At 37.0% G+C, this 12883-nt stretch overlaps 1 protein-coding gene across 4 annotated transcripts in view; it reads right to left on the reverse strand.

The window, feature by feature from the left end:
* The window catches only part of Galk2 (galactokinase 2), a 201806-nt gene that overhangs the window by 71822 nt on the left and 117101 nt on the right, over positions 1-12883 (reverse strand). For all 4 annotated transcript variants that reach the window (XM_004669731.2, XM_045156144.1, XM_045156145.1 and 1 more), the window contains one exon: positions 717-927. In XM_004669731.2, coding sequence (XP_004669788.2) covers positions 717-927 — 211 coding nt within the window. The remainder of the gene's footprint in view (positions 1-716; positions 928-12883) is intronic.

Here is a 12883-nt window from a genome sequence, read left to right on the forward strand (position 1 = left end):
TAGGCATATATCCTAAGGACTCATCTCATTTCCTTAGAAGTACATGTTCAACCATGTTTATTGCTGCTCAATTTATAATAGCTGGGAAATGGAACCAGCCTAGATATCCCTCAACTGATGAGTGGATAATGAAGATGTGGCACATTTATACAATGGAGTTCTACTCAGTGGTAAAGAAAAATGAAGTTATGAAATTTGCAGAAAAATGGATGGATCTGGAAAGTATTATACTATGTGAGGTAACCCAGGCCCAGAAAGCCAAGTGCCACATGTTCTCCCTCATATGTGGATCCTAGCTACAGATGATTGGGCTTCTGCGTGAGAAGGAAAATACTTAGTAGCAGAGGCCAGTAAGTTAAAAAGGAGACATAAAGGGAAGAGAAAGGAAGGGAGGAGGGTACTTATTAGACTGGTATTGTATATATGTAAGTATAATGATTGAGATGGGGAGGTAATATGATAGAGAATGGAATTTCAAAGGGGAAAGGGGCTGGAGGGAGGGTATTACCATGGGATATTTTTTATAATCATGGAAAATGTTAATAAAAATTGTGAAAAGAAAAAAAAATCAAAAACAATAAAAGCAGTATCTGTGAAAAAAATTAAAAAATTAAAAAAAATAAAATAGAAAAAAAAAAGTCTTGCACTGAATGTGGGGGAATAAGCCATGTGCCTTTTTTTCTTTGTTAATGTTGTTTGTATTTTAGCAGACTCACCATCTTGAGTGTTGGGACTCAGGATTTGGGTTCGCAGTTCCTCCATGCTAATTCCCAGACATCTGCAGATCTCCTTGGGGCTGTAGGGTTCAGAGTGAAGGGCATCCTCTGTGACCAACAACATTTCTTCCAGACCAATTCCTAGACTGGCCTGTACTTCCTCCAGCCGCAAGACTTTGTCCCATTGCAAGCCTTTGTATTTAGCAAGGAGCTGTAGGTTCAAGCCATGATAATGATAAATTTTCACTTCAGAATTTGGTGTTTTTCTAATTACCCAGATTCAAATTTCAGCTGTTTGCTTTTTTTTCTTCCACCTACACTAACAAAATCTCCCATCATTGCTTAGAAATTTATCCTGCATTATGTTTAGAATTAAATATGCCTCCATAACCATTACAAGATCATTCAGTATATTCTTTTAGCTCTATTCAGTTCATCTATACTTCATCATTCTGTATACAGTGGAAAGAAAACTACTCAAATATCATTTAACCTGGGTTCTTAGATGAACACCACAGGCCTGATTTTATTATAGTACCTCCTACTCACTATATATCTCTCAAAAAAATAGCTTATGTATCTGGGCATTTGGAGTAAAGTTGGAGATTATAAATAAAAACCTCACTGGTGACATATGAGAAGTCCCTTCACATGGTCACTGGTAGTACTAGAGCTGCATGTTCCTCAGTGAAGAAAAGCGTTTGGCTTCCAATTGTGTTTTGAGGCAGTGCCACAGTCTGATGGAAGAGGTCAAGTGCAAACCAAGTCTTTCCATTCAGGTCTACTCCAGCTCAGAATAGGGTTCTTCCTTTGTCTCTGAACCACTGACAGACCTTTATAGCAAGTCAATCATAATAATGAAGGTTTTTCTATCTCTGAGGTCTATGTAATTTATTGCCTGGGTATGAAGACAACAGGTACAAAAAAGAAAAAAGGAGACAAGCAGAATGGAGAATATGTCTTCAAGAAAATGTGTATCTAACTTGCTCTTCTACTGTGTTGATGATATGATTTTCTCTTTTACCAATTTGGTTAGGATGGCTCATTTCTTGAAAATGCTAATAACAGAAGTTCTTATATTCATTAATCATCTTTGGGTAAAACCTTGGTTCATACATTTGGAAGAAGTTAATGCTTTTAAAGAATTGGGAAAAGAGCCAATAGAATTATTTTTCTGTTCAATTTTTTCACAGAACAGCTCCATTTTTTTAAGCAAGGATATGAGTTAAGAACACTACTTTGGGTTGAGAACACTAGAGATTGGCCCACTCATTTATTCAATGAATTCATTCATAAATGTTTTATATTCCAATGAACTTAAAAAATAAATTGGGCAAAGTTTCTAAATACATAGATAATACAAAAAAAAACATAAAATATATTTGATTTTATGGAAAAAACCTGAAGGCAATGATTTTTGGTAATGCTTTCTGGCAAAGTATATCCAGAATCCAATTGAAAGGAGCAATGGAGCTAATAAAAATACATCACAGTGTAATGTGGCTTTAAATGTGCTTCTTACTTCTCATAGTCTTCAACAATCCTGGGAGATAGTTCTTATTACACTAACAGATGAGAATATGTGGCATGTGCAGTGACCTAACTACGAAATAACATAAATTGAAAACACTGACAAAGGGGTTCTTTCTGAATGAAGAAACAAGAGAAAGGGGGGAGAGAGGACGGAAGAAGAAGGGAAGAAATAAATGGAGAATGGAAACGGTAGGAGACACATCCCTATGATAAAATAGGGGCACTTTCTAAGAACATTTCAGTAAAGTTACCATTCTTATTCTTATTTGAACCACTCATGTTGCCCCAGGCCCTTGGAAAAGGAAAGAAAAACCTAGGCCAGTGATGTCTGTGCAAGTCTGCAAGGGAAATCCACAGGGCAGGAGGTTGTCTCTGAAGGAGACTCAGAATGCATTTCTCCTTCAGGAACAGAACAGGCACTGACATGAAGCCGTTCACATTCACTCCTGTAAAATCTCAGCCTGCTATCAGCCAGTATCTCCCTAGCCCTCACCTAGAAGGTAGCCCTCACCTAGAGGGTCTCCCCAGCCAGTCTGATGTGTATTTCAATTAGGATGAAATTTCCCACATGCTCTCAACAACAGCTGCATAGTCCATGAGGTGCTGAATTCAACCGAGGGAGTGAAACAGAAGAGATACTTAAGCCTTTCGAAATTTGGATCAGGAAGCAGAAAGATGACTTGCAGATGAGAGCAGAGGGGGGATAAGATTGCTGTGGCTGAGAGACAGAACATAATGAGGGAGATTTGTCACTGTGGGCCTCATGACTGGCATACTTCACATTTGAGAGACAGACATGAGTCAGGGCTGAGAGTCATTTTGTCACAAGTTGCTCACTCAGTAACAGGGTAGAGAAATGAGAGATAGCTATTCTTTGTCAACATTTAGCATTTCCTTTTCACATTGCAAACAATAAGCATTCAAGTCAGATAGGCCTTCTGAGATGTTCCCAAACTCTGTTTCATCTTCTGTGGACATGAAAGCAGGCAACTATACTTTCCCCACAGTCATGGCAAAAAATAACACAGATAAACAGTCAATTCTAGGACCCTATTTTCTGTAAGGCGACACTCAGTTCTCTGCTCGAGACCCATTCATGCTAACATGTCTAACTCCTGAGGCAGAAGAAGATAAAGAACAGCTGCAAAGGCATACCTAAACTCCCCATCCACTCAAGCCAGGTCACCACAGACTGGTGTGAACTTCCCAGGATGTTAAATGAGGCATTGAATGGCTACTTCACAGGCTATTGTGAAGATTATAATAAGATCAAGAAGATCACAATCAATCACTGTGTCTGGCCTGAAGAGGCACTCTGGAATTATCACATTTTCTTCCTAACTTTCTCCTTCTTTTCTAGCTAATTCTGTCCTATTTTATCCCCGTTTTCATGCCTTCAAATACACATAAATGTGTCCTGTCCTTAAATTCCTTAGTCCTCATTTCTCTACAAGTCTCCAACAACTAGAACTAGATGCCAAACTCACTAGGTCTTCAGCAAACATTCTAACCATTGAATTTCTCCTCCCAAATATTCTTTTTATATCTCTAAAACATGCCTGAAAATCCAATGGTCTTTCCCCAGGACTGTTTAATTTTAATATTTACATACTATTTAATAGCTACCTTCAAACTGTGCTGCACTGGCTTCCATATAAATGGCTTTTCCTGTTTTCCCTCTTGCCTCTCTAAACCTTATACCAATTCTTTCCTGTGACACTTTTTTTCTTTTTGTTTGTTTGTTTTTCGATTTTTCAAGGTAGGGTCTCACTGTAGCCCAGGCTGACCTGGAATTCACTGTGGAGTCTCAGGGTGGCCTCGAACTCACAGCAATCCTCATACCTCTGCCTCCCAAGTGCTGGGATTAAAGGTGTGTGCCACCATGCCTCGCTTTAATTTTTTCTTTTCGTCACTTTAAATGAAGCCATTTCCAAAGCTTACCCCTGACCTTCTGATTTGTCTTCCCTTGCCATGTTCTTTTCTTCAGTATATGGTACTTAGCCCCAGGTTTTAAATACTGTCTCAAACCAAATATTTCTCAGGGCTATAGTCCTAGTCAGGAGATATACTCCAAGCTGAAATTTCCAAATGCATAAAAGAAAATTCCCTGGGGAATTTGCATCACTTCCACTTTGAAGTCACCTTCCAACTACATTTTCCAAGCCAATATGGCAGCACTATACTTTCCACTAATCATTTTAGCTTGAAACTGCAGCTCTTATTGACAACATTCCTCCTTCACTCCTGTGCATGCATGCATGAAGTAAATGTTTCCTGGGTACCTATGACTTTCCAGTCCCCAGGCACACATAAGTAAATAAGGCATACGTGGCTCCTGATCACATGAAGCTCAGGGTCTATCAGAAGAGAAAAGATGTTAAATAAAAATTATAGTATGAATAGCTCAATGCACTGTGATAAGCTATTATAGTTGAAAATATAGAATATGATAAAAATATGTACAAAAATAATTAACCAAATGGGGATGGGGCAAGAGCTCAATAAGAGAACACTTGCCTAACATATGTGAGACACTGGGTTCATGCCCTAATACTACAAAAAGACCACTATATTAATAAAACAGCATGGTATTATCAGAAAACCTGACATGTAGACCAATGAAACAGAACTGAGGACCCAGATACAAGCCTATATGGCTACAGTCCACTAATCTTTGACACAGGTTTCAAAAATATACATTAAACAAAAGAAAGCCTTTTCTCCAAATGGTGCTGTTAAAAACTTGTTATTCACATATAACAGAATAAAAGCTAGATCTATATCTCTTACCCTGAACAGAAATCAATTCAAAATGGACTAATGACTTTAATGTAAGACCTAAGACTTTGAAACTGCTAGATGAGGGAGGGGAAACAGGCTGTGGAGACCTGAGCTATATCTCCAGAACTCAAGTGAAATGCCAAACATGCTGATACTGGTGGATACAGGATATCGCTACAGCTTACTGACCACCTAGCTTAGATGAATCAATGAGCTTCTAGGTTCAGGGTGAGGACTAACTCTAAGAATAAAGTACAAAGCAACTGAGCAGAACAACTGATATCAACCTCTACATGCACACATTTGCAAATATACTCATACATACATATGTACCCACATACACAGAAACATACCTCCACACATGCACCACACAGAGACATACACACACAAAAAGAAAATGTAGGGAAAACATTCTAAGATGTAGGTATAGGACTTTCTGAAAGGAATGTAAAAGCATACATTTAAAATAATCCCAAGATCTATCTGCTGCCATCAAGAAATCTACCTCACCACTAAAGATAGACACCTCCTCAGGGTGAAAGGTTGGAAAATGATATTCCAAGAAAATGGAAATAAAAAAGAGGTAGGTGTTGCTATATTAATATCTGATAAAATACACTTCAAACCAAAAGAATCAAAAAGGACAAAGAAGGCCACTTCTTACTTATCAAGGGAATGATCCAACATGAGCACATCATAATCATAATTACATATGTGCCAAACACAGGGGCACCACAGTTTATAAAACAAAATCTACTTGACAATAAACAGAAAAAACACCAATCCAAACATAGTTGGAGACTTCAATACTCCACTATTGTCATCAATAGATAGATCGCCCAAGCAGAAAATCAACAGGGAAATAATACAGCCCAACAACATCACAGATCAACTAGACCTGTCTTCAGAACTTTCCATCCCAAATCTACAGAAAACACATTCTTCTCAGGAGCCCACAGAACCTTCTCCAAAATTGACCATATATTAGAACATAAAGCCTACCTTCATAAACTCAAGAAAATTGAAGTAATTTCCTACATCATGTCACATCACAATGCTTTAAAGCTAAAAACTAACAACAAGAGATACATCAAGAATTCATCCAGCTCCTAGAGACTAAACAACACAGTTTTAAACAATAAATGGGTCATTGAAGAAATCAAAAAAGAAATTGGAAAATTCCTAGAATTGAATGATAATGAAAACACCCTACCAAAACATATGGGACACAATGAAGGCAGTCCTAAGGGGAAACGTTATAGTCCTAAATGCCTTCATTTCAAAAACAGAGAGATCCCAAATTAATGACCTAACTGTCCAACTAAAGGCACTGGAAAAACAAGAAGAATTCAACCCAAAGAGCTCCAGATGGAAAGAAATAAGATTAGAGCAGAAATTAATGAATTTGAAACTAAGAAAACCATTTTTAAAAAATTGAAGAAATGAAGAGTTGGTTCTTTGAAAAAAAAAAAAAAAACTCAACAAGATTGACAAACCCCTGGCCAATTTGATCAAGCAAAAATAAGAGAAGTCTCAAATTAACAAAATCAGAAATTAAAAAGAAGAGATCACAACAGACATCAACAGGATATATTTTTAAAACCTCTACTCCACAAAATTAAATAATCTAGAAGAAATGGATGAATTCCTAATCATATAACACCTACAAAAGCTAAATTCATAGCAGACTAATCTCCTAAACAAACCTATCACATCCATGGAGACTGAAAAGGTAATCAAAAACCTCCCTGCAAAGAAAAGTCCAGGACTAGAAGGTTTATCAGCTAAATTCTATCAAACCTTCATTGAAAAACTGAATCCAAATTTCTCAAACTGTTTCACACAATTGGAAACCAGAGAATCCTTCCTGACTCCTTTTATGAAGATAGCATCACCCTAATACCAAAACCAGGCAGAGATGCAACATGGAAAGAAAACTATAAGCTTATATCCCTAATGAACTTAGATGTAAAGATCCTGCACAAAATCCTTGCAAATCTAATTCAACAACACATCAAAAGCATTATCCACTTTGATCAAGTAGGCTTCATTACAGAGGTCAAGGGATGGTTTAACATATGGAAATCCATCAATATAATATACCACATAAATAAACTTAACCATAAGAACCACATGATCATCTCACTTAATACAGAGAAGGCCTTTGACAAAATACAACACCACTTCATGATCAAAACACTGGAAAGATTAGGCATGGAGAGTTTATATCTCAACACAATAAAGGCTATATATAAAGCTCCTAAAGCCCAAATAATACTTAATGGGGAAAAAACACAAGGAGTTCCCACTGAGATTAGGAGCAAGACAGGTGTGCCCACTCTCACCACTGCTCTTCAACATAGTACTAGAAGTACTAGCCCAAGCAATAAAACAGGAGAAAGAAAGAAAAGTGACTCAAATTGGAAAGGAAGAAGTACAGTTAGCCCTATTTGTACATGACATGATCCTGTATATAAGTGACTTGAAAGTCTCCATCTCAAAACTTCTAATGGTGATAAATTCCTTCACCAAAGTGACAGAATACAAAATAAATGTACAAAAATCAGTAGCTTTTCTATATGCAAATGACAAATATACAGAGAAAGAAATCAGTGAGGCTGTCCCATTTTCATTAGCAACAAAAACAAAAAAAAATTAAATACCTTCACTAACCAAGGATGTGAAAGATTGTTAGAGCCACAAGTTAGGACATTTTGCACAGACACTGCCTCTCCCTCCTCCCATAATACATGACCCACAATCCCTATGGGGTTGACTTGTATCCCCAACAAAGACGTCCTCTTCAGAAAAGGGGCAGGGAGGAGGGAAAGGATGGTATCAACAGGTGTTGTTTACATACTAAATATGTCCATATCTAATAAAAATAAATAAAATAATACTAAGAATTGACAAGTAGGATTACATAAAAAGGAACAACCACCAGAGTAAAAAGAGAGTATACAAAATGGGGGAATGGGAGAATCTTTGCCAATTATACATCAGACAGGTGATTAATATCTATAATATATAAAGAACTGAAAATTTAAACACCCAAAACACCTATTATCTGTGGTAGTTTGAATGGATGGCCCCCAATATATTCAGGATTTTATTAAAGTTTGTAATTTAGATCTCTAGCCACCTGGCTGGAGAAGGCATCACTTGGCGGATCCTAGGTTCCAGCCCTAAGGTATGGTGGTAGATTTGGAATTCCAGTCTAAAGATATGCAATGTACCTGGGCTTTCCTTGGAATTCCTAAGTATGCTTGCTTGTGCTTGGGCCTGTTATACTAGGCCAGCTCCTTCTGCCATTATGGAACTTCCCCAAGATCTGTAAGCTTAAACAAATATCCCTTCCTCTATAACTGGTTTGGTGCCTAGTTTGGAAGTTCAACAAAGCTCCCTCAGGCTGTCTGTTATACCATCCAGTCAATAAATGGATTAATGAACTGAATACAGCATTCCTAAAAGAAGAAAAAGGCTATAGTGAACAAACAGCTGGTGGGCTGGGGGAGCATGAGCCACAGGCCAGGCTGAAAGCAGGGAAGGTGCTGATGTTCTGGTGGTCTCCCTTGCTATAGCACAAAAAGCAGTACAATTTGGAAGTTCATCCCACTGAGAAAAAAAAAAGAAATATAAGACCTGAGGAAAACAATGATGATGACGCCTTCATAACTCATTTTCTCAAGATGAATGAGGAAAAAGACAGTTTCTTTACATTATTTAAAGAATTTTTGTGAATCTGCAACATTAAGAAACTTTTTGTTCATTCCACACTTTAGATAGTTGATTTTCAGTCTTGATCAGAGTAACAGCAGAGCAAAGTTGAGAGCCACATGCAGGAGCCATATGTGTAGAGTATGCAGACACCTGCTTATGGATGGTGGAACCATCCCGCAGGTTCTGCTCAGAGATTAAGTATTTTCCAAATGTCCTGCTCACAGTACTACTGACTCCTGCACTGCCCCCAAAGCCAAGCCTAGGTGTGTTTCCAGCACTGAGCCCTGAACACACCACACTGCCTCAGTCCCTTTGCCTCTGCCATATAGCTTGCTCTAGAAGCACCATGCTCCAATCTTGGCAGAGTATACTCTACTGAACACACAGTAAGTGAGTGACAATGACCACATTTTTTGAGTGTTTGGGTTTTCTTTGCTCAAATTCAAGGAAACTACCAAATCCCTGGGAATATTGTTCCAACTTCTCTGTACATTCCACCACCAACCTAAGAATCAGTTCCATATTGACCACTAAATGACAGGAGCTAAAAAACTTGTATGAGTGATGGCTCCTGACCAGACAGGCCCTCTAAAAGAGTCACTATAAATTTTCTTTCAAGTGTCAAAGAACCACATCAAACTCTCTACTTCAATGCTTCACATGTTGCCACAAAGAGTTCAGGATATGCAAAAAAGTAACAGTATAATTTCCTTCCCAACTTAACTTTCCATAACACTTATTGGCATCACATATTTTATCCCTCAATATAACTAAATGATATTCTCTTTTAAAGACATACAATATTTCTGGAAATGTTTAAGCCATGAAATATGTATAAAATATGAGGAATTTTGTGCCCACTAAAGATCCCTGGCCACTTTGTTAATTTAAGAACATAAAAATGTGCTTCACTTAAAAGTATCATTTACGCAAGTAATACTTATAAATCTCTATTGAGTTTGTTTTGAATGTTTTTAATTTTAGTTCAAATGCTGTACAGACTCTTTTAATGAATCTAAATCAATTAGTTTTTGAAAGCTAATGGAAAGACAGACAGACAGAAAAAGGAAAATTGAGAATAGAAGACGTTATCATTATTAAGGCAAAAATAAAAATCACCTGCATTGGCTTACTGTACTAACTAGATATGAAAGCTACTCAGTTTCAAAAAAGGATTTCAGAAATACAGAGGTGAGAAACACACACACACACACACACACACACAAGTGCTATTCCTTGCAACTTTGCTCTGTAGATGCCCATTTCTGGGTTGCCTTCAAAACTCTTCTGTTTGGCCATCCTCCACTAACACTTCAATATAGTCTAAAATATATAATATTTTATATATAAAATATTATATAAAATTTTATTTTATTTTATAATATTTTATATATAAAATATATAATATAAAATAATATAGTCTAAAAGCAGAGTTTTGTTCATGTTGAAATAAACTTCTTTACTGTTTTTATTTGAGAGTTCATTTGCTTATTCAATAAGGCCATTTTCAAATAAAATTTAAATTCAGTAACCTGTTAAGAAAAAATAGAATAAAGGACCTGTACTGCAAAGAAAGTGTGCTTAACAGAACCTCAGCCTATATTCCTAAGCAAAAGCATATTCCTAATAGTCCTAATATTACCATCTCTGGGTAAGGCCCATATTAACAGGCCTATCTGTGTTTCTCTTTTTTCAAAAGTTTAAATTCTAATATTTGCAGCAACATGAATTAAGAAACAGCCTCTGTTGTGATGAAATCTTTCATTTTTCTTTTTTATATATTGTAAAAGAGAGTAAAAAATATAGTATTTAAAGACCTAATTTTTTAAAATTTATTTTATTTATTTGAGAGAGAAAAAGGAGAAGATATAGAATGGGAGTGGCAGGGCCTTCAGCCACTGCAAAGAAACTCCAAATGCATGTGTCACCTTGTGCATCTGGTTTATGTGGGTCCTGGGGAATTGAACCTGGGTCTTTTGGCTTTACTGGAAAGCATCTTCATCACCAAGCCATCTCTCCAGCCCTAAGACACTGTTTTAACATAACTACATTCTCTTAGAGTTACTTCTTTAGTGTTCAGTATGGAGAAATAGTTTAGAATAATAGTCTTAAGTATATCTTAGTGTACAAAATAGCTAAATTTAATGATGAGGCCCTAGAGCAAGTGAAGAGCCTTCTAGCTTCTGTTATCTTTGAATCCCAAAGGCATGCCCCCGCTTAATAGCATCATTAAAAGTTGTGGGCTCTGCAAGAAGTTCTTGAGCTTAAAATTAAAATTCAGCATATCTTAAGAAACTCTATTGTCTGATCAGAAATATCTGGTGTGTGGTATGCAGTCACTGTCCTCTTTTAAATGAAGTTTAAAGGAGAGAGAATAAAACCATCAGTCTTCTGGGAGATAGATATGTGAATATAAATGGCAAGAGTCACAGAAGACAGGGACAACACAGCCATGTTGTCTCGTTGTTGACAAATGGTGTTTATTGTGAGAGAAGAAACCAGGATTCTCTACTCTCCATTGAGAGGTCATTTGGAATCTCTGCAGTCACTATTTAGGATTAGAGATTTAATGGACTATTTTGTAGAAATTTAGAAACTTAAATGAGGCTAAATAGTATCTCAACTTTCCTCCACTTTTTAAAATAAAACTAGTTTGCAATTTTAAATGAAATGGCATAGTCCCCTTTTCAAGAAGAAGCTATCCCTAATTTTAACTGCACAGGGCCTTATTTATGAAAAACTTGTTATTTGTTTTCAAATGTCTTTTACCTGAATAAGTTGGAAAGAATGTCTGTCAAAGAAAGGAATTCTCTGTCAAAGTACCTCTAAAATGCATATAGAGTCATGCACTTGAGTTCAGAAAACATCCTCATCTGGCACAGGCTTTTAATCCTAACACTTGGGACATGAAGACAGGAACTTACACAGTCAGTTCAAGGCCAGTCTATGACACATAGCAAAATCCCTTCCCAAGGAGGAAAGAAACACTCAGAAGACAGCCTCTAGCATAGGAGTTTCTAGAGTGCACTAAGAGCTTCAGCTAATGCTGCTTCCAAATGAGAATATCCTTTCCTACTATAGGAGATGTCCTCTGACATCCCCTAAATACCCATAACTTTTACTAAAGATTCAGCACCACAGTTTGATTCCTGGCTTTTTTTTCTTGCATCTTCAAGAGAGTAGTCATAACATGAACCCATTTTACATGTCTCATACTTTTTCAGAAGACCTGTGAACCTTACTGTGAATCCAGTAAGGGCTCTCTGACTTCATGTTAAAACCTTAAAAATAATGTTGTATAAATTTTTTACATCTCCTCAGAAAATCAACAGGAGTAAGCTCTCAAGTTAATAAGATATTCATTTCTCCCATGTCCTGAAAAAGGGAAGTGTGCCCTGCAGGAGTAAGAGTTCAATGAACCTTCAACATTGATGAGTTTTACTGCATTACTTCTGTTGCTTCTCTCAGATGTTTTGAGGGGCTTAATACTAAAACACTGTCCCACAGACTCTTTTATGAGTTATTATAAATAGTAAACTCTAAATTTAAAGAATATAAGTCTTGATTTTAAAAAAAAGTTTAATTCCCAAAATTTCCAAGAACAAAAATCTTTGACTTCCCTGAATCAGCTCTACTCTTCCACATTCAGAACTTTACAGAGTAGATGGAAGAAGAGAAGCACTCAATCAATCACAAGGGATCACAACACATTACATATTTCCCTATATTAAAGGGAATTTCCACAGGGGATCTAGGTCAGTGCCCAAAAGACACTTGTAGATACTGCAATTTAGAGCAAAATAAATAGGGAAGATCAGATGAAACAGCATAGACATTCCTTTACTCGACAAATATTCATCCTGGGTCCACTTCAGGCTAAGTACTATATCAAGTACTAGGGATACAAGAATCAACAAGATGGATGGGCTGAAGAGATTGCTTGGTGGTAAGCTGGGCGTGGTGATGCATGCCTTTAATCCCAGCACTCAGGAGGTAGAGGTAGGAGGACTGCTGTGGGTTCGAGGCCACCCTGAGACTCCATAGTGAATTCCAGGTCAGCCTGGGCTAGAGTGAGACCCTACCTTGAAGAAAAAAAAAAAAAGAGAGAGAGAGAGAGAGAGATTTCTAAGTGG

Source organism: Jaculus jaculus, chromosome 8, assembly GCF_020740685.1.
Source record: "Jaculus jaculus isolate mJacJac1 chromosome 8, mJacJac1.mat.Y.cur, whole genome shotgun sequence".
NCBI lineage: Eukaryota > Metazoa > Chordata > Mammalia > Rodentia > Dipodidae > Jaculus > Jaculus jaculus.